At 43.1% G+C, this 24,138-nt stretch overlaps 1 protein-coding gene across 1 annotated transcript in view; it reads left to right on the top strand.

The window, feature by feature from the left end:
- Positions 1–4,704: 4,704 nt before the first annotated feature.
- The window catches only part of Oc90 (otoconin 90), a 33,391-nt gene continuing 13,957 nt past the window's right edge, over positions 4,705–24,138 (top strand). Inside the window, exons 1-6 of the mRNA NM_001134765.2 lie at positions 4,705–4,753; positions 7,948–8,040; positions 15,530–15,592; positions 16,464–16,520; positions 19,073–19,247; positions 23,505–23,617. Of these exons, the coding sequence (NP_001128237.2) occupies positions 7,986–8,040; positions 15,530–15,592; positions 16,464–16,520; positions 19,073–19,247; positions 23,505–23,617 (463 nt within the window). The 5' untranslated portion in view covers positions 4,705–4,753; positions 7,948–7,985. The remainder of the gene's footprint in view (positions 4,754–7,947; positions 8,041–15,529; positions 15,593–16,463; positions 16,521–19,072; positions 19,248–23,504; positions 23,618–24,138) is intronic.

Raw genomic sequence — 24,138 nt, 5'->3', positions numbered from 1 at the left:
AACCTATGATCTGGGTTTGGTAACCTACCATTATGCCGGCAGCAGTCCTGATACCAGGAAGACTTGGTTGCAGGCTTCATATCAATGTGCACACAGCATATAAGAGAATAAATTGAACAAACTTGATGCACTCCAGAGAGCTCTCAACATGGCACTGTGCAACTGAGGACTACTTGGCTACATACAACAAGTCAGACTTACAGTTCTACAGCATCAAGATTTTCTTCCAAATTCCAAAAGAGGAGGTGATGGAAACATTTCCTGTGAGCTTGGAGATGTGGAGATCTTGACTTCCCTCTTATCTGGACTTCCCTTTTGCATGCCCCACTCTGTTCTGGCATCCTCTAGAAAACCCTGGGGCTCAGACACTCAGTAGACAGACTCAGAAAAACTGACATATTCACACTGTGTATCATAGAAAAAGACAGGTAAAGAAGCTTCCAGAAGAGCTCAGGCATGAGTTTCTTGTTCTTGACATTTGTTTGCATATGCAGACATTACACATCACTCTCGAGCAATAATACAGGATAATGCATACTATATATATATGGATAATACATAATGCATATGGAGTGTTGCCAACACAGAAGCTCATGAACCTAGGTGTCTGGTCATTTAAGTATGGGGTGACTGAAGGGCTGTATTTGAATACTCAGTCTCCAGAAGTTAAGTTGACACTGCATGGCCCAAGGCCCTCATTATAAGTCACATGGTTATGTAAACCTCATATGCAACCTGGTGTTTATTATGTAAAGATGCTCCTTTTGAATTATTCCAAGACTTTATGAGTGATTTCTTGGGAGCTGGGGGTCAGACTTCCTTTGAATATCTGCTACCTGCTGAACCAGAGTTTTCTGCACACCCACAAATTAAAAAGGCCCCTTAATTTTATCATGTCCCCTTTCCCTATTCCTAGTCTTCTGATTTCCCTGTAAATGCACAGTTCTGTACAAAGCACAACCAAGTAGCTTTGCTTTCTTCAATAGGCCTATGGAGAAGCCTTTGCTCTTCACTGCCAAGGACAGTTTTACTCCTGGTGTGCTATGGTCCTACTCTGTAGGTCTCTGCCTAAAGCAGTCTTTATTTTCATAATTCAAAAACTAAACTGTCCTTTCTTCCAGAAGATAGTTGGATATCCTGATGCTTTGTGTGAACAAGAAGATGCTCAGGATATAGAGCTCAGACTTGGTCAGAGAAGCAGCATGTGTACTCTCATCCAGATAGACGAAAGGTTCATTTTTAGTCTGAACACTTGAGAGACTTTTCTAATTACATGGTTGTCAAGTTCATTAGTACCTGTTGTTATGATTTGGGGGGTTACAAAATGACCTTTGAGTTTGTAAAGATGAGGTAATTGAAGCCAGTATTCTAAGAAGCAAAAAGAATCCTGACCTCAATAGGAGTCAAAAAGATGTCCCTTTTAGTTTGTGTAAGTGAATTCCTCTGAGCAATTTTTTAATGGACAAAGTTCATATCAATTAAAGGCTTTTGGCAGGAAAGAGTAACAGGCCCTGAGACCTTAGCACAATTGACGCCATGTTAGAGGCAGCATTCTGACCTTAGAACCCAGCAATGTAGACCCCACTACCTGCCAAAATGGGAGATTGGTTTTAATCCATTAAAAAAGACCTAGGCCAGGATCTGTGGAAGCATCTAAATATAATAACCTTGCTTTTTGACTTCTGTAGTTTCCTCACATTGGTGTGTCAACCAATGTGTAGTATTTGTGCACAAAAGACAAGGAACAATAAAGCTCAGGACTTCACATTTTGGGCAAATTCTCGCATGCTTGTTATAAGCTGGCAAAACAGATTTTTTAAATTCAGCTTTTAGATTGTCTATTTATACTCTGGTTGAATTATCTCACAAAAAGATGACCAAAGTTCTCCAGAAAGCAACTTATCTCCTAGGATAGGCTAGCAGCTCAAGCCTACATGAAAGGCTATTTTCTTGAGGCGAGTCCATGTGGAGTCAACTACTCTGCTTATTGAGAATATTAACCAACTATGACTATACTTTGAAAAGGCTCAAATGCGGAGTACTTATGAAGTTCATGTAAGGATCTGATAGAGAATTTCAACAAGAGCTCAGAGGTCCATATGGGACTAGTTCTCTACAGTCATAACTCCTATGTAACAGATCAAATGTGGAAAGGACATAAAGGCTACATGCAAACTACCTGCCCAATGGTGGAGTCTGCTGGTCTCCCAGAGCCTAAGAAAGACTTCAGACAAGACTTATGTGACAGGGAAAAAGAGTAACAAGCCTTGGGAGATGACACATAACTGGGATAATTCATGGATATATGGCTACCAGTGCTTGACTGTTTAGGTAAACTGGATGGGACATTTGTATGTCCCAGATGCCAAGAAGACTGTAGTTAACTGGGCAACTTTATTAAACTATACTCTTCCTGGAAGGAAAGGGAGGAACTTTTCTATATATTCCATGCTCAAAAGATAAAGCTAGGCTAGCAAAAGAAAGAGTGGAGGAGAAGATAAAAGAAAGTAGTAGAAGGGGGGTATAGAAGGGTTTAGAGAGACAGAGAGAGAGACAGAGACAGAGACAAAGATAGAGACAGTTAGAGACAGAGACAGAGAGACAAAGAGAAGGGGAGAGAGAGGAAAAAGCATGTCTGTGCATTTCAGTCCCAGAGAGTGTCTCTGTATAATTGCATGTATTTTCCTCCTTCTGCAAAGTTTAGTTCTGGGCTTATGTAAGTAAGGAATTAAGCTGCCTTCATAGTGGAATCTGTCATTAAACTCTGTCTTCTTCTGTCTGTGTTTCTGGGAAAACTTACCTTTCACTCTATTCTACCATAAGAAAATAGAAAGCTTTGGCTCTAGACAATATTTAGCATTTTGGAAAGATCTAGTTATGTTGTTTAGAGGGTGTGGTGGGGATTGTTACAGGCATCCAGTAGGTGCATGGGCAATCTTTCAATGCCCAAGACATTGCCCAAGGAAAAAAATCCTTTGACCAAGAGTATCAATAACAGATTCTAAAATACATTCTTTGTGTTAAGTATATTTACCCACTTGTGGAAAACTTACCTGATAGAAAATCTTAAATAGGAACAATTTGTTTAAGCACATGGTTTCTGAGAATTTAGACTTTGCTTGGCCTAATTTGATTAGCACAATGGAAGTGCATAGCAGAGAGGTTTTGCCACATGGCTGACTAGAAGCAGAGTAAGAGAGGCAAGGAGGTAGAGAGGGAAGGAGAGAAAAGGAGCAGAGAAAGAGAGACATAGAAAGAGACAGAGACTCAGAAAGACAGACAAAGACAGGGAGGCAGACAGACAGTCAAAGAGCCATGAACAAGATCTGTCTGCTAGTAGTCTACTAATCTACTTCCTCTACATAGGTTCTACCTCCCAAAGTTTCCAACATCTTTGAAAATAGTGCCACTAGTTGTGGTTCAAGTGCTCGCCACACTTGCCTATGGTGGAGCATAATTCATATTTAAACCATAACATCCTTTTACAGGCTAAACTATACCATTCTTTTACAAGCTATGGGAGAAAAATCTTCTAATCTAGAACTTCGCTCCTAGGTAGGTTGCTCATGCCTTAGCATCATTTAGTAGCAATGCTCTTGAGATCCACAGAAACATGTGGCCCACTGACTTGACAATTTTAGAGACAATAGCTTGTCTGTAATTGTTGACTAAGACTTAAGCAAATATAACTCAGACCCTCAGTGCATCCCAGTAACCTAATGACAAAAACAGACAGACACAAGAACACCCAGGAACAATTTCTTATGTGGGGAAGCCCTTCAATGGAGTCTGCTAGGAAGACTCTACTGACCCTGATGCAATCGTCTGACTTGTTCTGATCCATCAAGAGGCAAAGTTGGAGCCTGCAGTTTAGAGGGTTCATGGCCAAGTGACTTAATCTGTGTCAAATATGATAGCACAAGTGAGAAAGGACAAATACCTCTCCAAACCGTTGCTTCTTGGTTCTTTCCTCCTAAGATTACATAAGCATCCTGCTGTGATGGCTGTAGAGGCAAGGACAAAGTCCTCATGACCACTGGCGGCACATTATTGGGAAGGAAAGCACTCTATAAAGGGTTATGCAGAGAAGGGAAGACTCTGAAAAGCCCCTAAAGATTTTTTTAAGTGCATAGGATGGCCTTCATATAGCAGACATGAAAGCCAAGATAGGGTTCAATGGGATTGGCAGTAGAACCTAGGGGCTTTAATTATAAAGCCCCATTTGTATACCCCACAACTTGGACATAAAACTGTAAAGGAAAGAGAAATCAAATCCCCACGTCTAAGCAAGGACTTGTAAAGAGTCACTGTCGCAATGACTAGGCAAGACAAAGCCTGCCTTTTTCCTAGCAAGGGACCCTGTGACTTTCAACATCTTTCAGCCTCCAGAGTTGTTCCCTTGTGATCCTCAGACATAATCAGAGAGTCTCTGAGACATTGCAGTGGGGTGGGGTATGTAGAACAAGGCAGCCATTGTTCTTTAATTAGAGCCCGGGTCTCCTCATAGGGCTCAAGATGAAACCATTTAATATAGAGCCTTCACCTGTGCCAAGGCATAGCATTATGATACCTCCTCCCCTCCCATGCAACCCACCTGCCAGAGTGCATGAAAAGCTCTGGATGTGAGTCAGGGAAGGTGCTCACATGACCAAGGGTCTTTGCCTGAGATATAAAAGAAGACCCTGTCCCCATTTACTCAAAGCCAAGCAACACTGGATCATCCAACAGCCTTTGAGTGGAGCTTCACTTCACAGTAGGTACCTACTTCTTATGATGGCATAAAGAGACAGAGAGACAAGGATGACAGAGAAATGGGAAAGGACAAGAGAGATGGAAGAAATGGGGGAAGATGGAGAGAATGTATAGGAGAAGGGAGAGAGGGAAAGAGGAAAGTAAAAGAGAACTAGATGGCAGAAGTGGATGAATGAAAGGGGGAATAAGAAGAGAAAGGATGGGAAGAGAAGAAGGGTTGGGTCTTTAGCACTGTGTGAGTCCTGGATAGTACTCAGGATGTCGCTGGACTCCAAAGGCATTCTGGGTCCTGGTAGAAAGAGATGTAGTGCCAAGTTGACAACACTTGCTAAACTGCACTAGTAACTCCTTGTCCAACCTCCCTATTACACACACCACTTCAGCAAGGGTCCCATAAGCCTGTGAGTCAACAATTCGGTACCTCTAGTGGGTCAGTGGTCCTGAACACAGAGTTCCTGCCTTGTGACTCATGGCAAGACTGTTCTGGATCAACTCCAGGAATCTCAGACAAACTGGTACTCAGAAGAATGAGCTCCAGCCAGCCAGCAACAGAGCCTGACTGATCCAGGCCAACCATCAAGGTCTGGTTCCAAGATACAGTCAAGTAGCCACAGGATAAGTTGACAGGTGGTGGCCTGGATTCTCTTGGGAGAATGGCCACAAAAGGCAGTCTCAGGGTACAAGATATAGGCCTCCTGACTGAATTGTAACAACAATCAGGAGTTTGCTTGTTTTGGATCATGTGGCTGGCCAGGCAGCAGAGGGTAGAATCCACAGAGCAAAAGTTTGTTAGGTTGATTAATGGTTTGAAGCACAGGCACTCACATTCATGTTGTTTCCCTTGTGTTTATGCATCATTTAATGCATTTTGGCATATTGATATTTAGCTGAGTATCAGTTAAATGGAAAAAGAAAAAAATTTATTTTTAAGTCTTAAGGTTTTGTTTCTGGACAGTGCATGGAGCATGCTTGGTGGGCCACCTGACACAAAGAATGATCCAATTAATGCAAGGAACAATATCCATAAGTTTATAACCTAGTTAAACTTGTGTATTAGATTATGCATAACATTATATGTAATATATAACTTTACTATCTTATACATTTTCAGTGGCTAGTAGTGTGACGTTTTTATTTTTGTATCATCATCTCTGCTGTCACTTCCAGAATATTTCCCCTTCCCAAACTGAAACTCTGTATAAGCAACCTCCCCATCACTCTTTACTCTCTCTTCTCTGATAAGTAATTTCTTAGCGCAGACTAGTCATAGATCCATGCCTTATGATTCAGTGACTCTTCTTATTTGCACTCCCATAAATCCTAGGAGGTAGAAGTCAAGTAGCCCTCAGTCTATATAGCCTGAGATGCAGGACATCTCAGGGAGTGCACTCCTGAGACCTGGGTCAAAGGTGGCTGCTGTAACTGAAACCACTACTTTGTCTTCCAAAGAAGGGATTCATCACAAACAGGGGGCAGGGAACAGCATGAGCCTTTGGCTACAGCATAGCCAGGTGCTGCAGTTGCAGTCCCTGGTTTCATGAGCAACTTCTGTACTTCAGTATCACACTTTGGGGGTGGAGGTTAAATCACTTGGACCCCGTAAGACCTACCAGGCAGCTGCTTGACTGGGAGTCAGGAACAATTGAAACCTTTGTGCCATAATTCATCAGTCTTCAAACTTCAAAGGGTTCATCTTAAAACTTGTGATTTGACTAAATGATACCCTTCCAAGTTAAGTAACAGTAACGATAAGATGCCATAAGTGTTCGATGGTGAGTGGATTGCCCAAGGGATGATAGCCACAGGCTTGTGAGTTTTAATTCTAAAAAGGTCTCCATTCCCCTCTTTTGAGAGGCATTTGCACTAGTGGAGGTCCTTAGCGCAGTCCTTTGAGAGACTTGTCTCATCATCCATTTATTTCAATCTGGCTTCAGCCTGAACTGAAGGCAAAGCTGACTGAAAAGCGCTAGGAGAGCATGTCAGATGGCAAGAGCTTGTCTGTTTTAGATGATTACAAGTAGAGTGTTGTGCTGAAGGAAAATCAGACAGCAGTCAGTTACTAAAGGGCACTCAGTCCAGTCAGGATGCTCAAGCATTCACATCTTGTGCTTTCTTTCATATAATACCCATTCATTTTGCAGCCACCAGAGGCCATGCTAGAGACAGGTTTGTAAAACAGCCACCTTGCAGTCTTCAAGTCTCCTCACTCAGGGCTCTCCACAGTAAACTGGGTTCACAGTCAGGGTGGCCCTAACATGGCAACCCCTAAACTGTGGGATACCTCCTTTGCTCTGGAGAAGCACATTATAAAAGTGCTCTACAGGGGGCACACTTAAGAGTTTAGTCTAGTTGTTTGCGGGTTTCCTAATGTCCCCCTGGCCATGCACCTTTGTGCAATGCACATCTACAAATCTATCCAGCAGCCTGGAACATGCTTTATTGTCATTCATACAATGTTCTGGAATCATGATCTAAAGCAGAATATGCACAAATCAACCAATCATTTCCCACTGCTTAGGGGATTATAACTAGGGAGAAAATTATTCTAAAATCCCTCTGATCTCTTGCCTCCTGTTAACTATACAGTTGTTGGGCATTAGGGTGCCTATTGAAGTCAAATACTTGGTGACCTGGACACAAGAAACTATAATGATAATGTGGCAGCATTCCAGGACTTTTGCTCCCACCTTGTTCCTTTGTCCCCAGAGCAGCCCCTGAGGATATCCACTGATATAATAGGACAGCAACCATATAATCCAGGTGCTCAAAACTCAAGGAAGAAAGGGTGAGATGCTGTGTGAACGGTGGGGGGTGGGGGCACACCATTTGTTAGCAGGCAGCACCACCATGTGGTCATCAGATTTATTCATATATGCAGTGGTGTTGATAGGGTTCGAACCCACCTTCCTCATGCTGGGTCTGCCGTAAATGCTTATGGAATAAATGAGTGAAGGAACAATACACCGTCATGTCTTCAGGGAGAGCCTGGTTAACTTAACCATTTTAGAGTTGGATAAGCTGAGTTACCATAGGGAACATTATCTCTTCATTTCAAAGTGCTAGTTAGTATAGAAGCTGGGACAGAAACCCTTCCAGAATTTGGTCCTTTGGCACAAAGGGAGCATGAAGGTGCTGGTGATTCTCATATAGGATTTTTTAAAAAATATCCTTGTCATGTTTTGCTGGCTCTCCCAGGAAGCTGCTCTAGCCTACGCCTACACCTTGTCCTCTGCATGGCAACAATGATTGTGCTGCTCATGGTCAGTATGCTGACGATCCCCTGTGTTGGTGAGTACTGTCTTTCCAGTTTAGCATTTGATAACTTCACAGGAATGCAGGGATGTTGTGTTTGGCCTCCAGCTGATTTGCTCATTAAATCCTCTTCATTCCTCTACCCAGTCAGTGAAGGGAACCAAACATCAGTATTACGTTTATAGAGTTAATGTTAACTATTTAGACCTCTGCTCAGAAAATCTCAGCATAGAGGAGAGGAAGTAGATACTCAGTCCCCTTTCCCAAGACACTCTGCATTTGATTTTTACTGGGAAAATCAATTAAGTGTTACTGATCATAACAATCACCTCAGGGCAGGTCCCATTCCCAGGAGTAGTTAACCAATGAAATGCAGACTCCATGTTTGTGTTGATACTGTTGTTGTTTGTGTGTATGTGGTGTGTGTGTGTGTGTGTGTGTGTGTGTGTGTGTGTGAATATGTGTGTGTGTGTCTGTGTGTGAGATGTATGTGTATAGTGTGTTGCATTTTGGTGTAGTGTAGTGTGTATATAGTGTGTTTTGTGTGTGTGGTGTTTGTGTGTTGTGTGTATGCAGTATATGTGTTGTGTTGTGTAGTGTGTGTATGTGTTTTGTTTTCATATTTTTGTCTTAGGGGTTATTTTGCATGTTTATTTTGACCTTTGCTTTTTGTTTTATGTTCTTTTTTTGAGAGGGAGGAAGAGAAAAAGAGAATGTGAAGTAGGGTTGGTTAAGTTTGTGGGGAGTAGCTGGGGGATGGAAAATAGTATGATCAAAATATATTATACGTAAAAAAATAACTAAAAGAGATATAAACCCCTGTCCATGACTTAAAAGTATTGGAGAAGGGAGAAGAGTTGGGTCGAAAACAAAGTGTCTTGTTGGTAAGCTCCCTCCCTCCTTTTAGGATTGTAGTTCCTCTCCCCTCGGATTGTGAACTACTACATATTCCCCTCCAATTTGCTAATTTCTTGGGGCACATTGGCCTTCCTGACACAAAACAGAATTCTTTTCATCTCCATGGGCATGTGAGCCACTAAGGCAAACATTTCCATTCCTTACACACCAGCCAAATGGAAGTTCAATTAAACACATAAACCCACTGCTTCCCTTCTCCCAAGGCGGTTCCCATCACTCATTGATCGGGCTCCTTGTTCTTTGTTCCTTGTTTTCTCATGTTCAGAGACACTCTCAATCTATATACTGCCTCTGAGAGGCTCTTTAGGCATCTCTTCCAATGGCAGGGACAATGGTACCATGTGTTGTACATGACTGCCCAACCAAGCCCAAACAAGCAGATGAAACACATGAGGTTTCATTCTGGCCCAGAAGCACAGAAGTTGAGAATGGCAGCAGCAATCTAAAGTTTGAGAGAGGACTCCTGCTCCTCACCTGCTGATAACCATTCCACTGGAACAGAACTGGCCAACAGCTTCTTCCCTAGCCTCCATCCCTATGCTTTTTCCAGATTAAACATTCTTATCAGGATTTAAATCCCCTCATATTTTTAAAAGCTTATTCTCCTTGGTAGCTAACATTTACTATTTTCTAAAGAGTAAATTCCCTTTTGCTCAAAGCTGCCTTTTTATGTGTACCATTTATATATTTTCCCTATAAAATTGTGAGCAGTATAAATATTTCCTTCTGTTATTCTTGCTTTCTTTTACCTCCTTTATCCCTTGGCTGCTACATTTCAATAATAAAACAAAAATTGATATCCTCTACTATAAGGAATCATTTGACAAATATTTTTATTGTTCTCTGGGAGATGTTAATCCTCAAACATAAACACTTGGCCTTGGAAACATGACAGTCATGGACATTCTAAGTGCCAATATGCCAATTCGTGTGCGGATTTGAACATGTTCTGTCCACACTCCCAGGTTTTGCAGGGTTTGGTGGCCACTGATATGGGGTTGCATAACCAATCAACTTGCCAGATCCTAGAATACAAAGGGACATTTCAGAGGCTCTGCTGAGAGGATTGAAAGAAATGTTGTTAGTCTGTATCTTCTGAGAAAAAGAGACTAAGGCCTTATCATGGCACAAAAGCCTCTCATCAGAAGAAATGTCCAAAAGAAGTAGAGCAGAAGGCAGGAAGGCCTGCTTCCAGCTCTGCAGCAAGGGAGGTGGGGGCAGTGAATGCATTCTGAAGTTGAAGCTTGGTCTGAGGAATCTGGAAAGGCCATCTAGAAGTCTACCTCAGCAGTCCCAGTTCCCTGGTCTGCTGGTATACCTGCTGACAGTTCTTAGGCTGGAGAGAACTATAGAGTTTATGGAGGATGGAGAAGATAAGACCTGTCTGAAGATGCCACAGGGCCCTCAATAAGCTGAGCTTCAATTCCCCAAGAGATAACATCTACATCTGTCCCTGAGGTCACTGAGGTAAAATTTCAAAATGCCCTATTTGTCATGTTAGTTTTCTATTACTGTTGAAGAGTACTTGAGAAAAACCAACTTCCAGCATAGGTTCAGGGGCTGGAGAGACTGCTCAGTGGTTAAGAGCACTGGTTGTTCTTGCTGAGGACCTGGGTTCAGTTCTCAACACTGACATGGGGGGCTCACAACTCCAGTTCCAGAGGACCCTGTGTTCTCTCTCACCTTCGTGGGCTCTACAAATGTGTGGTATAGATAAAGACAAATGTTAACATACACAAGATTAAAAAATATATTTCAAGTTTTCTATTCCCTACCACCACTGCCAAAAGCTACTAGCTGGGTGGTGGTGGTGCACACCTTTAATCCTAGCACCAAGGAGACAAGGGCAGGCAGATCTCTGAGTTCAAGGGCAGCCTGATCTACAGAGGGAGTTTCAGCACATCCAGGGTGTCACAGAAAAACCCTGTCTTGAAAAATATTACTTTATTTGAGGATTCTATCATTCTAGTGCACATTGACCACTCAGTGTGTGGTTCTATTGTTATATAATAATTTATTCATTCAATAATATACTGAATGAATACCTTAGTTAAGGTTTTACTGCTGTGAACAGACACCATGACTAAGGCAAGACTTAAAAAGGACAGCATTTAATTGGGATTAGCTTACAGGTTTAGAAGTTCAGTCCATTATCATCAAGGTGGGAGCATGGCAGCATCTAGGCAGAGCTGAGAGTTCTACATCTTCATCTGAAGGCCTTCTAGTGGACGACTGAATTCCAGGCAGCTAGGGTGTCTTAAGCCCACACCCACAGTAACAGTCCCACTCCAACAAGGCCACATCTCCTAATAGTGCCATTCCCTGGGCCAAGCATATACAAACCGTCACAATATGTATATATACTTTTTTCACTCCCTATACTAATGATACATCACAAACTAGTTTTCTCAAGATTGCAAAACATGCAATTTTAAATTTGAACCAGTAGTCTAAATTTAAAATTTTTTATACAAAGAATTCAGATTGTCAGCAAAATTTCAATGTATGCATATGACATATGATAGTACTTACCTTCAGTAGGTCCCAAGTATAATGTAGAAATAGTTGCATATGTAGGTTAGTTCAACACAGAGGGGTGCACAATAAAGGAAGGTTGTCCAGGTTAGGAATCAAGTAGGGCTTTGTAGACATCAAGTTGTCAAGAAAAGGAGACAATGGCAGGAGACTCTGAGCCGGCCCCCACGTCCAGATACAGCACAAGCTAAGGTAAGTAAGGTAAGAAGCAGATGACCTTTGATGCCTTGGCACTGCAGGAGAGTAAAGCTTACAGCGGGGCAGGATAGGCTATGAACCAGATAGAGAAAAGCTTTGTGTGCTGGGTTAGACTGCTGCTTCACTGCTGAGTTTCATGTGTATTGTCTATACAGTGGTATAGACTGCATCCTGGAGAAATTAGACAAAACGATGCAGACAAACTACAGCACTACCAATGCTCTTGACAGGGCTGCTCCTGCTTCTGCCTAGGATCTTCTACTGTTGTCCTCCCTACACACCTGCCCCATCTCTGCCTATATTTCCTTCACGATCTAAAGCAGGTCTAGAACAAATAATTTAGAATCTGGGATGGCTTTTTCAGTCCCCAGTGCAATGGCATGGATGTCAACATTCAAAGTATACAATGTGGGTATGTTGGTGGAGGTTTACAGACCTTACAACCTGCCTGGGCAGCGAGTGTTTTCCTGTTCCACATAGAGGAAGGCAATGCTGCTTGAATGCACAGACAACACCAAAGACACCATCAAAGGCTTTCACCATTAGGCACTCTTTGCAGTAGTAGTAAGCAGTAGGTTTGGCAATCATGCCAGTTACTATTGCACTGAAGGCTTTGCTTAGGGTCTAGGACAAAGACTTAAATGGAAAGCAAGCCCAAAAAATCTCTGCAGCCCCACAGGAGGAGGGTTTTGCAGGGCTCACCTCCAAAGCCCATCAATCTCAAATAGGAAGCAATCCATTCTCTATGAAAGTCATTCATATAGCCTAGAAAGTAGGTGCTCTGCTGGAGCTCCCAGATCTACAGTACATTCACAACCTCTTTGACCTGCCCTGACTCAAGGCAAAGTATCTTTCTTTCACTCCCTAAACTGATGACTTGCTTTCTGGATTCTTTATGTTATTTTAAATATCAACCAGTAGCTTAAAACTAGAATGTTTTCTTATGCAACGAATTCAGGTTAGCAGCAACATTTGAAAGATTCAAGTCCCGTTCCTTAGAGCCTAAGGCAGTGTCACAGTTGGGTTGTCACTGTGACACAGATGCCCCCTACATCTCCACAGTCCCCACTGTTCCTTTACTGGTAAGCAGGCTCAAACTCATGCCCCTTTGTTCCTTCTCCGCCTAGCCCCAGGAAGATGTATTTGAACCTTGGGCAGTAGAAAGGATCTGCATTTTCACAACTCGGGACAAGGACAGGCATAGCAGAAGGATTGGGTTCTGGGCCTCCTATCTCATTCCCCTCCAAGTCATGCTTCACAGTCTCCCTTCATCCACATGAAAACGTGAGTTACCTCTTACCATGTCCAGTGGACACTAGGGCATGGGACAGCAGCCATGAGGAGGTTTCTGTCCTCAAGAGTTCCACAGCTACATTGTAAAGACACATGTAGGAAGAAGCCTTGAGAATAAACATGGAAAGAACTCAGCTGCTAGAGGTGAGGGCTGGGAGGTGAGAAGAGCAGAAAACACACAAGGAATTCAGAGATGGGGGAGAGGGAGGGAAGTCTTCAGTGCTTTTTGATTATGCCTCATGGGAAGTAGACTCAGCCAGACTGAGACAAGGTCAAGGCTTTTGAACAGAGACCACACATGGTACAAAGATTCAGAACATGTCAGAAGAATGGAGAGAGGTTCTGCAGATGAAGGATAGAGACCCAGAGGAGCAGAGTCTTACCTGGAGCAGTCTGGTGTGGTTGGGTCCTCTAATGCAGCATGGAGTTTTATAGCTGAACTTATTAGCTCACATCTCTTTTTTTATCTGAAAAACTCTTCGCCGTTCCAGGTCATCTTCAGAGAGCCCCTATGGACTCGGTGATGATTGTCTGATAGTCAGGCTTGCTCCCTGCCTTTCTCTTGTCATCAGCAGGTATCAGCAAAGGAACAGGCAGAAAATCAAGGGCACTGATATGGGACCTGTAAAGCCCATGGAAAGTTTTCAGCTCCAGTTCTATCCTTAAAGGTGAAAACCAGGCAAGATAGAGAGGCTAAAATGTGTACAAAAGCCACAGGCAGCACAGCTGACTCAGAGCCAGTATTAGTTGCCATCTCAGCCCAGCTTTGAGCCACTAAATAAGAAGACATTTAACATGGCAGCTCTCAAATCTTAGTCAAGAGGTTATCAGAAGAAGAAGGCCTGCAGGAAATATTGACTTACACCTGAGATCCTACGAATGCAGAAGTTTGAGCTGGAAGCACTGTAACACAGCGAGGTTCAGGTAACCTTGTAATAAAGGAGTGGGAGAGGCAAGACTGGAGATGTAGCTCAATGGTCCACTCAGTGCTTGCCTAGCTATGTGCGGCCCTGGGTTTGATGCCAGCCCTGAAAGACTGACTTGGTGTTGGGGAAAAGGAGAGAGAGAATGGCAAACCTCTCTGTCTCTCTCTGTCTCTGTCTCTCTCTGTATCTCTCTCTGTCTCTCTGTCTCTGTCTCTCTCTGTCTCTGTCTCTCTTTCTTATAGTACTTTACACACCCACCCACACACCCACCCACACACACACACACACACACACACACACACACACACACACACACACACCATAAACTACTACCTTGGTACAACTGTCACTCAATGAGATCCTGCCTCAACATCTTATATACACAAGACAACCCCCTCTCTAGCACATCCCCCCAACTCCCAGTGCCAATCACATAAGGCTGAGAAGCTTTTTTGAGCCAAACAGAGCCCAAACCAGAATCAAGCAGAGGGCCAGACAGGGCATCTTCATGAACAGACTGAATCCCCCATGCTTCCTTGAGGACTGATTCTTACAGCTTTCAGATGAACAAGGTTTCCAAACCGTGACAAAATTGCAGGCTTGAGTTTGTCAGCTTGATGGAGAAAGACAAAGTTGATGTGACAGGGGCTAAAGAGAGGGCTCAGAAGTTAAAAGAGTACATACTCATGAAAGAATAATAAATAGTATTGAAATAGGGAGAAAGCATGTACGGTTTTGCAGAGGACTCTGTTCTCAATAAGTCTGTGGGCTCACAACTGTCTGTAACTACAGCTTCAGGGTGTCTGATGTCTCTAGGCTCTGTGAGCACCTGTACTTACTTGCACATACCCCACACAGGTGCCAACACACACACACACACACACACACACACACACACACACACACAATCTAATGATTGTGTCAGGCAACCCACATGCTTTATATCTTTGAGGAAAAATTGGCACAGTTGCATTCAGGAATAGGTCTGTGACCAGTCTCATTCTATTGGCTAGCCCATGTTCATCCATATTTCTACCATGGTGAGATAGGTAAGATAAAGCCCACCCCATTCTGTCATATACCTCTAGGCAGCATGGTTCAAGACAAAGCTTTTAGGGATTGTCTACAAAATCAGCTGAAGAATTTGTGAAACCTGAGCCTACATTGGATCCTACACTATATTGGTTGGATCAAAATGTATACTGGCCCTGTATCAAAGAGATTTAGATCCTAAGAGTCAGAGGGTAGTCGTACCCATAAATATGAATTCCTTGGGTACTGAGGTTTTGTGCCTTCACTTCTTTCTGCTGGTTCCTTATCTCCAGAAGCCTCCAGACAACAGTCAATTTCAACAACACTGTAGCTTCTCATGGGAGGACAACTAACCAGTTACCGTGGCTTTCCCTCCCGAGTCGGAATGCAACCATTAACGTCAACCACTAGGAAACACCAGGGGCCTTCGTGTAGCCTCTTTATGTCCTGAGATCCACCTAGACTGAGCACAGCACATTATAAAAACCCATATGGAATTGAATTGGGGTTGGGAAGCATACTCATTGTCTTCTTGTTTAGCACCTCTCAGCCTTTTTAACCGAGCAAGGAACAGTACAATGTTTGTGATAACTTTGCGCTCTCTGTGTCTGACTTACTTCCAGGGGGCCATGCTCTGGACACACCAAATCCCCAGGAACTGCCTCCAGGATTGTCAAAAAATATCAGTAAGAATCCTTTGACCTTTGCCCAGAAGCTAAGTAAAAAGTTGTCAAGGATACTGGCAAAGACAACAACAGAGACAACAACCCTTCTTGAATATACCCTGGGATCCTAATTGCTTTAGCATCTGCAAGTAGTCACTTAGATGGTACTCAAAGTATCTCTCCAGCTTTTCCTCCTGATGTCTCATGCTTTAGTGCTCTCTCAACTGAGACGGATTTCAGTGGAAATACTAAACCAGGGAAGATAGTATACGGAGTGATGTTGAGGGTTACTGTGGAGACTGAATCTTAGCTTTAAAATGCAATGTTTGGATGTAACAAATAAGGAAAAAGTGGCTTTGAATTTGAAAGCAAACAGGAAAGGGTATATGTGACCATTTGGAGGGAGAAGAGGGAAAAAAATTTTGGTAATTATATTATCTCAAAAAAAAGAAAAATAATTTTTAAATTCACTCTGGTTTTCCTGGTAAGAAAGAAATGGATGGCAATTGCAGAGTCCTGGTACAGTGCTTGTTCTGTGTGAAGAGAACACTGGGATCCTATCACTGTGATAACACTCATAACTACATATTTTTCTACTGGATACCCTAAATACCATGTCCATAGGCTCCATGCATTATCCTCCACAACACTTCTTGGTTGAAACATACTATACCACACAGAAGTTATTGGTTTTCTTTATAACAGGCGAGCAAAGTTGCCTAGAAATATTGCTCCAATCACATCTGCATTGGTTTCCATGGTAGCCCATGTTACAAAACCATTAGCTTAAGGTTAAATTTGTTCTTCAGAAAAGAGAAAAGGTTTAACATCTCTGGATAGAAAGAGAAGTAGAGACCAAAACAAGACTCATGTTTGTCTTCCTTCTATTTAGATATCACTTTCTTCAACGGAGTGTTTAAAAACGTGGAAAGTGTGACCGAAATTTTTGGTAAGTGATATCTGAAGTTGCTTTTATCCATTGAGGATCAGGACTGAATAGGTGTTGGAAGCTGGAAAAAGTCTTTAGGGTCTTGCTCTCTGTTTCTAATTTCCTTGGCCTCCTCAGCCAACTGCTAACATGTAGCTAGCATCTAAGAGGTCAGTGATGCTATGGAAGGCACATTAGAGAGTCATTACGTGCTTTACTTTTCCTCAATTCCTTATTCTGGAAAGAGGGTGGTATCCCTGTTGTACAAGTGTGGATGCTGAGCCCATAGAAGTTTTGTGGATTGCTCAAGACCGCAAAGCAAGAAGGGAGACATTCTTTATGCCTAGACCTTTATCCCCTATATCAATTTGGTTTGGTTTCCTCTCCCCAACTAGCAAGTCCATGTGAATCTTAAAAATTTCAAAAAATTGCCACACAATCTTTGTGTGTTTCATTTCAATTAAACAACTATTGGTATAGCACAAGGGTTGCTACCATCGGAAATGGATAATGCCAATAAGTAATGCTATACTGTGATTGGCCCAGGCGAGACCACTGGAGCCTGTTGTTTGGTTAGAAGAGGCTGAGAATGGTACCCATGACTCAGTGTTGATGCCTTTGGGGTCTTTCAATGAAAATGCACATCTATGTAAGCATGTATGTACATGCAAACTTTAGAAAGGTTTTCCAACATTACTGAGGCCTCATAGAAGTTGAGGGAAGTTTGAATTATGTAGAAAGAATCCAGAACAGCCAAGTGAGACTGGTCCTCAAGGAGCACACCTCTAGCCCATCAGTTCATTTTGTTATCTTGTACACTCTGAGTGACAATGTTTGATCACCTCCTTCAACATGAAATTGCCCTCTCATCTGGAAAGGAGAGGAAGGGAACATGAAGCTTGAGGTTTAAAGTTGAAACAAGCAGTGTTTTTTCTTACCAGTTTGTGCGCTGTGTACTTGAAGGTAGATCATCAGCTGGTGATCTGAGCATGTTTCTGACTATTGGTTGCCTGTACCTCTGTGGAGACAACATAACAGCGCTTACCTGGCAGGATTTCTGTGAAGTTTATCGCACTGAAAACAAAAGCTTTGTTATATACCACATGCATGAGCTATTGTGGAACAATTGGAAATATCCAGTGCAGTTTCTGGTGCAGACTACATGCTTAAATACTGCGTGTCTGCTTGTGCTCCACTTCTGCTCTGTACACTGGCTTATAATGTTATAGTTCCATCACCAAGCCAATAGAAATTCGCTCAGCAAACTAACTATTCCATAGATCATAAAGGCATGTCATACTTTTCTTTTTTCTTTTTAATTTATTCTCCTCTCATATATTGTATACCAATCATAGTTTCCCCTTCCTCATCTCTTCCAAGTTCCAGCCCCCACCCAACTTCTCTTCCAAATCCACTCTTATGTTTCCCTTCCAAAAAGTACAGGCTTCCCATAGATACCAACCAAACATGACATATTAGATTGCAGTAAGACTAGGCACCTCCCCTCATACTGAGGCTGGACTAGGTAACCCAATAAGAGGAAAAGGGTCTTGAAAGCAGAGAAGAGTCAGCGACAGAATCTACTCTCACTGTTAAGAGTCTCACTAGAACACAAACTACCCAATCATAACATATGTGCACAGGACCTAGATCAGGCCATGTGGGCTCCACAACTGTCACCTCAGTTTCTATGAGCCCCTCTGAACCCTGATTAGTTGATTCTGTGGACTGTGTGTGTCCTTGCTGTATACATAGGCTCATCCAACAGTCTGAATATAGCAAGATGAGTGCATGAACTTTGTATATGCAAGAAGTGTTTTCTTTTGGGTTTTTTTTTTCGTGTGTGTGTGTGTGTGTGTGTGTGTGTGTATGTAGATGTAGATATGTAGATGTAGATATGTATGCATGCATGTGGTATGTACATGTGTGTGTGTATATTGGCAAGTGGTAAAGTGTATATGAGTGTGCATATATGCATATGCCTACAGAGGCCCAATATTGATGTTTTAAATATTAATGTTCTTCCTCAAGTGCTTCCTATCTTGTTCTCTGACTCAGGGTAACTCTATTAAATGGAGAGCTCACCAATAGGCATAGTCCCACTCGTCAGCGTGCTCTAGAGATTTACTGGCTCTACTCTCTAAGGCTGGAATTACAGGGATTGGCCATACCCCCTTGACATTATATGAATTCTGAAAATGCAAGCAGTTTAGGAGCTGGGCCATCTCCCCAGTCTTTCTCAGCCCAGATCTGGGAGATGTATTAGGTCAGAGTCCAGTAACTATCATGAAGGTACACTGGTCTAGTCACTGGCTAAGAATAATAGTGAAATTCACTCAGAAACTTTGCAAATGGGCTCATTTTCCTGTGACCTTTTCAGTTTCATCAGTAAGGAAGAGGTCAGATGGGTGGACCATGGCTGGGGCTATATACCTGTTTTTGATTGACTGCACAGCATATAGTAACTACATTCAGGATGTCCCATCAGCCAGGGTGGCAGGAAGTCCCAAGGAAGGAACTCCTTGTGCACTTGGTTCCCTGTGCCCACCATGACCTGCTCTCCCCACCCACAGACTGTCTAGGCTCTCACTTCACCTGGCTGCAGGCTGTCTTCACCAACTTCCCTCTGCTGCTCCAGTTTGTAAACAGTATGAGGTGTGTGGCTGGCCTCTGTCCCCGGGACTTTGAAGACTATGGTTGTGCCTGCAGGTTTGAGATGGAAGGGCTGCCTCTGGATGAGTCTGATAGGTGAGTATAAACCATAGCCTAAGGACACCTTGGATAGAACAAATAGAGAGAGAGACCTGGAGGAGAGACTCGGGAGAGATCTAATTATGTTACCTACTGGAGGGTAGCAGACACTCATCTCTTCATAGTGCAGTGTAAATAGTGATGTTGTAGATGGGTATCAAGAGCCTCTGTCATGACAACTATATTGTCTATGTTGTTCTAAGATGAGGTTTCCTGAATTAATAACCATAAGATCCTTTTTATATATCACAGCCCTATTGACACAAGATACATTGAGGTGGAACGTGGAAGCCTTATCCAGTGCATTTCTGCCAACTAGACAAAAAGCAGCCATGGAGGTTGCTATTCAACCTTCAATAAATATAAACAGCAACAACCCATGCGTGCTGTGCCTAAGATAATAAAAACACTAGTCCTGCCTTAGTGTAGAGTGCAAGAAAACGTGCATGGCCACCAAAGATGTGCTCCATCCCTATGGACAAGGAAACTGCACCCTTGAGCAAAGTAGCAAGGTGGGCAAAGACAACTGAAACCTAAGAATGGCAAGCTTTAACAAGGGTGTGGTCAACAGGCATGGGAGTAGCAGATCCGACTGAGCTATTCACTGACTTGGGAAATCTGCTGCTATGTTTTCAAATTCAAGTACAATTATCCATGACTCAGCAATTCCCATTCACTGCTCCTTACTCAGTTACTTAACTTGCTTACATCCCATTTTCTTTAGCTTTAAAAATGAAGGTAATTTTAATGCTTACTTCAGAGTCACTATGTTGGATTAAATGATTAAATACAAACTGAAGGAGGCCTTGTGACTGTGCCTAGTCATGAGGTGCTCAAGGGTAGCAGTAACCATGGAAGCAAAACTGGGCTCGTAGAAGCAGTAACAGTAGCAATGGCTGTAGTGAGGTAGCTATAGCAGTATCAATACTGACAATAATACCACTGGAGTAATAGCAGCAATAGCAGCAGCCATAGCACAGGAGGAACAGGGCTAGTAGAGTAGTAAGATTGGCTGTAACTATGGCAACAGCACCAGCAACAGAAAGCACTCAGAAATAGAAAACTGAACCTGGATCTGAAGTCTATTCCATAATTAATGTCCTATCCCTCTGGCATTATCCTGAGCCCCAAATGAAATGCCACAGGACATGTACATTTTTTCATTTGTGTGGGTAGGCTAAGCGAAGGCAGGACAGGATCTCTTTGGAATCCCCATGTTAGACAGCTCATACTTGGCCCTGGCATTTCTTAAAAGACATCCTTTTCCAGTTGCCTTGGTTCTCTGTTCTCCAAATCTTCCCTTGCTTGTATGTGCTACATAAGCAAGTGTGAACACAGGATCTGTCTCTGTACTCCACACATTGCCCTCTAAGTTGGGAGTTCATTATGCTCTTTCCTTGTGCTCCCAGTACTGAGGAAGTGACCAACCTTTAACAATTTTTCATAGCTTAAAGACAGATAAAAAGGATACATTCTTGGTTGACATAGAATAATAGCTTCACAGTTAAACAATAAACTATAAACTATTCCCACCTCCAAACCTTCAGGAGAAGATATGTGTTGTATTTAGAGCAAAGGGCTAGTTTTCCATTTTAGGGACCAGAGTCAGGGAGTTGACACTGGGATGGGAAAGACTGGTTCTGCAGGGCTTGTGAGGCCAGGTCCATTTCTGAGAACATAATTTTCTGTTAGGTCCCTCATTCTTGCTTCCTTTAATGCTTTGAACACCCAAGAAAACAAGGAGTCAGATAAATAAAGGAGTCATTCATCACTGTCTCCTATCCAGAAAGAATGATCAAAGGACCTGTGTCCCCAAGGTGGACTAGCCGGCTGAATCTAATTTCAGTTACTTTGTCCATGTTGGTTAATGGGGTGGGTGTTTCCAAAACCCTGGAAGACAGATTGTTTCCATCTTGAACTTACATACCTTGATTCCCTGTTGTTGTTTATTGAAATGGATGTTTCTTAAATCCAATAATTCCTCCTTAGGCAAGATGAAAAAAATATATCCAAGGTCATCATACCCCGGCATGTTTTGTTTGTTTCAATGTTCTCCACTGTTTCTGTGAGCATCACACAGTGTCACCTTGCTGGGTGGTCTTGGCCAGGTTATAGAGCTGTGCTTTTCAGAGTCTGCATATGTAAATGTTCACAGTAATGGTCACACCTGCCAAGCAGCACTCAGGGGAGGTGGAGATGTGCTATACATGTCCAGTGCCCAGAGAAGGCTCTGCAAATGTTAGCCACTGTAACAAAAGCAGCAATAAACATCGTCCTCATTCCCTCTGAGGAAATGGCGGTGATAATCAGGAACTCCTTTGCCAGCCCAACTCCAAGTCCTGACCCATGCTATAGTTCCCATTGTGACTTCCTAGGCAGCACATCCATTCCTCCCTAGGCCCAGGACTGGGTTTGTGCCTGAGCCCTGATCTCCAGACTTACCATCCACAGCAGGGTCACTAGAGGAACATTACTTGGAAATGCTCCAGTTCTCGGAATACTCAAAGGTATCGGCTCTTACTATGAGACTCATGAAACATTCATTTTTAAAAGTAGGTAAGTAACTTGCCCAAGGCAAATCCCTGGTGCTTACTGGAGTTTGTACAGCTGCAGAGCCCCGATCGACAGCTCCCTACACCCCGAACTTGAACACCAAGGTTGCTAGTACAAGTGAGGTCTCATCCTTCCTCTTCCTGTGGCCTAAGACCTCAGAGAAAGGCAGTGGATAGCCACCCACAACTCTCTCTGTAAGAGAGGCAGTAGCTCTTACCTGCAGTCTGTAAGCCAGTGACCGTTGAAAGGCTGTCTCCGTTCCATGGTCTTCAGACACTTGAGTTCTCAATGAATCAAGCTGGAGCCTTGGAACCTCCCACACTCTCCTGAAGTCTGAGGTTTCCCCTATTTACAACCAAAGACCACAGACTTCCTTAGTTCCCGCTTTTCTCTAGCTGAGATTTTGTTCTGTGTTCGATCTTTGGAACCACCCTGAGCATTAACTGTCGCCTATATTTTCCTCAGAATTGATATATACTAGATACTCTGTCACATCTCACTGTGTAACCTCATAGCAGTCCCTTGGGCCCCTGGGTCCTGAAAGTCCTGCTTGCACACACAGAAAGAAGCTGCATATTTGCATTAAAATGTTACCTTTAATGTTCTCTTTAATATCACCGTTTCACAGAATCCAAGCTACTGTTTACAGACACTACTCTGATTGATACATTCTTGACTGGCCCACAGAACATGAGCTCCCTTCCTGTTCCTCACTTGCTTATCATCTCACATATCCCATGTGGACCTCTCACTCATCCACATGGTGGGAGAGAGACAGTTTTGCAATATGGAAACCACTTGTGCTGCAAGAGGGCTTGTATATCTCACACAGGAATCCGCATATAGGAAACTGAAACTCCCTGGCTCACTGACTAGTGTTTGTCACTTTCTGTTTTCTGCATAGTTTCTAGGATATCTCTCACCTTGACCCTGATTAAATGCTAACCCAGCCCCTCTTTCTCATCCTGATGGCCCTCTTTTCTTCTCTTCATCCGATCCCTCTTTTCTTCCCTTTCCTTCTCTGCCTTCTTGAGGCAGAGTTTCCTACATAGCCCAGGCTAGTCTTGAACTTGTAACCTTAAAGCCTCTCCAGTGAGAGGAGAGATAGGTACTATCATAGCTGACTTTTAGTGTTGGTTTCTTTATTTGGGGGTGTGAAATTACCCTACAAAATGGCCTTGCCTTTGTCACCACTGGTTATTTTAAGCAAGTCATAGAGGTGCCCGTGAAATCTCTAGCAAAGGTAGATTATTTTTAGAGAAGTCAGCTCCTGCCTGAGGCTAAAAAGAGTGATACAGACAGATGGACAAGGGCAACTTCTGCTCTTAAAACTGACTCAATGGATACAGAATGTGTTGACAATAGCGAAAGTAGCATCCGAAACCAGTGCTCAGACATGCCGTACATGGTACAAGCCCATCTTCACCTTCCCTGGACCGTTCCACACTACGCTCTCCAGCTGAGATCCGGGGCCATGTGGCTCACCACGTACGGCTGCACGTTGGGCATGGGTGACGCACGCTTCCATCTGGAGCATGTAGGATGGCAGGTGGCGCGAGGGCATTGTGTGCGCATGTGCACACCTGCTGAGTATTGAAACAGATCAGTGCTGGTACCATCGAGACATCAATATGATCCCACCATTCCTGCCTGTCTGGATCCTAACCACCGTCTCTCTTGATCCTGCCTGACCTGCCTTAGCTGCTGCTTCCAGCATCGCAGGTGCTATGAGGAAGCTGTTGAGATGGACTGTCTCCAGGACCCTGCCAAGCTCAGTGCAGATGTGGATTGCATCAGCAAACAGATCACATGTGGTGAGCATTTTCAGGCCTCCCAGAGCAGGGGCACAAAATGCCCACGTGATCCACATGGGAACCATCCGCTCTGACAACAATGCCATTGTGGATACATAATTGATTGATGCATTTGTGGTTCACATGCAGTTAATGTGCAATGACTGCTTTTTTTTATGATTGAAACAGTTTATTGGACTATCCTCTGATTTATAATTTATTTATACTTGTGGCAACTGTAGTAAGTGGCAAATTGTTTGCGATCTATGCACCATGCAACAGTGGAATAATTCCTTAACTTCCCTTAACTACGGAACAGAAAGGAGAAAAGCATCCTTTCAAAGACATGTTATGGAAATTACATTAAGCCTGCTTCAGAAGTGATGCAGTGGCTGGTGTATAGTAGAACTTATGGTCTTGTGTGGAGGTAGAAATAGAGGTGAGGGGGTCAGGCTGGCGGTGGCTGCTTTTTGTAAGAAGTGGGTGCAAAGCTTGTGTTCCTGTGTGAGCACCTTGCTTACCATGAGACTCTAGGAATATTA

The sequence above is a fragment of the Rattus norvegicus genome, chromosome 7 (genome assembly GCF_021556685.1).
Source record: "Rattus norvegicus strain SHRSP/BbbUtx chromosome 7, alternate assembly SHRSP_T2T, whole genome shotgun sequence".
NCBI lineage: Eukaryota > Metazoa > Chordata > Mammalia > Rodentia > Muridae > Rattus > Rattus norvegicus.
The sequence above is the reverse complement of the archived record's forward strand: the minus strand, read 5'-3'. Positions and strand labels throughout refer to the sequence as shown.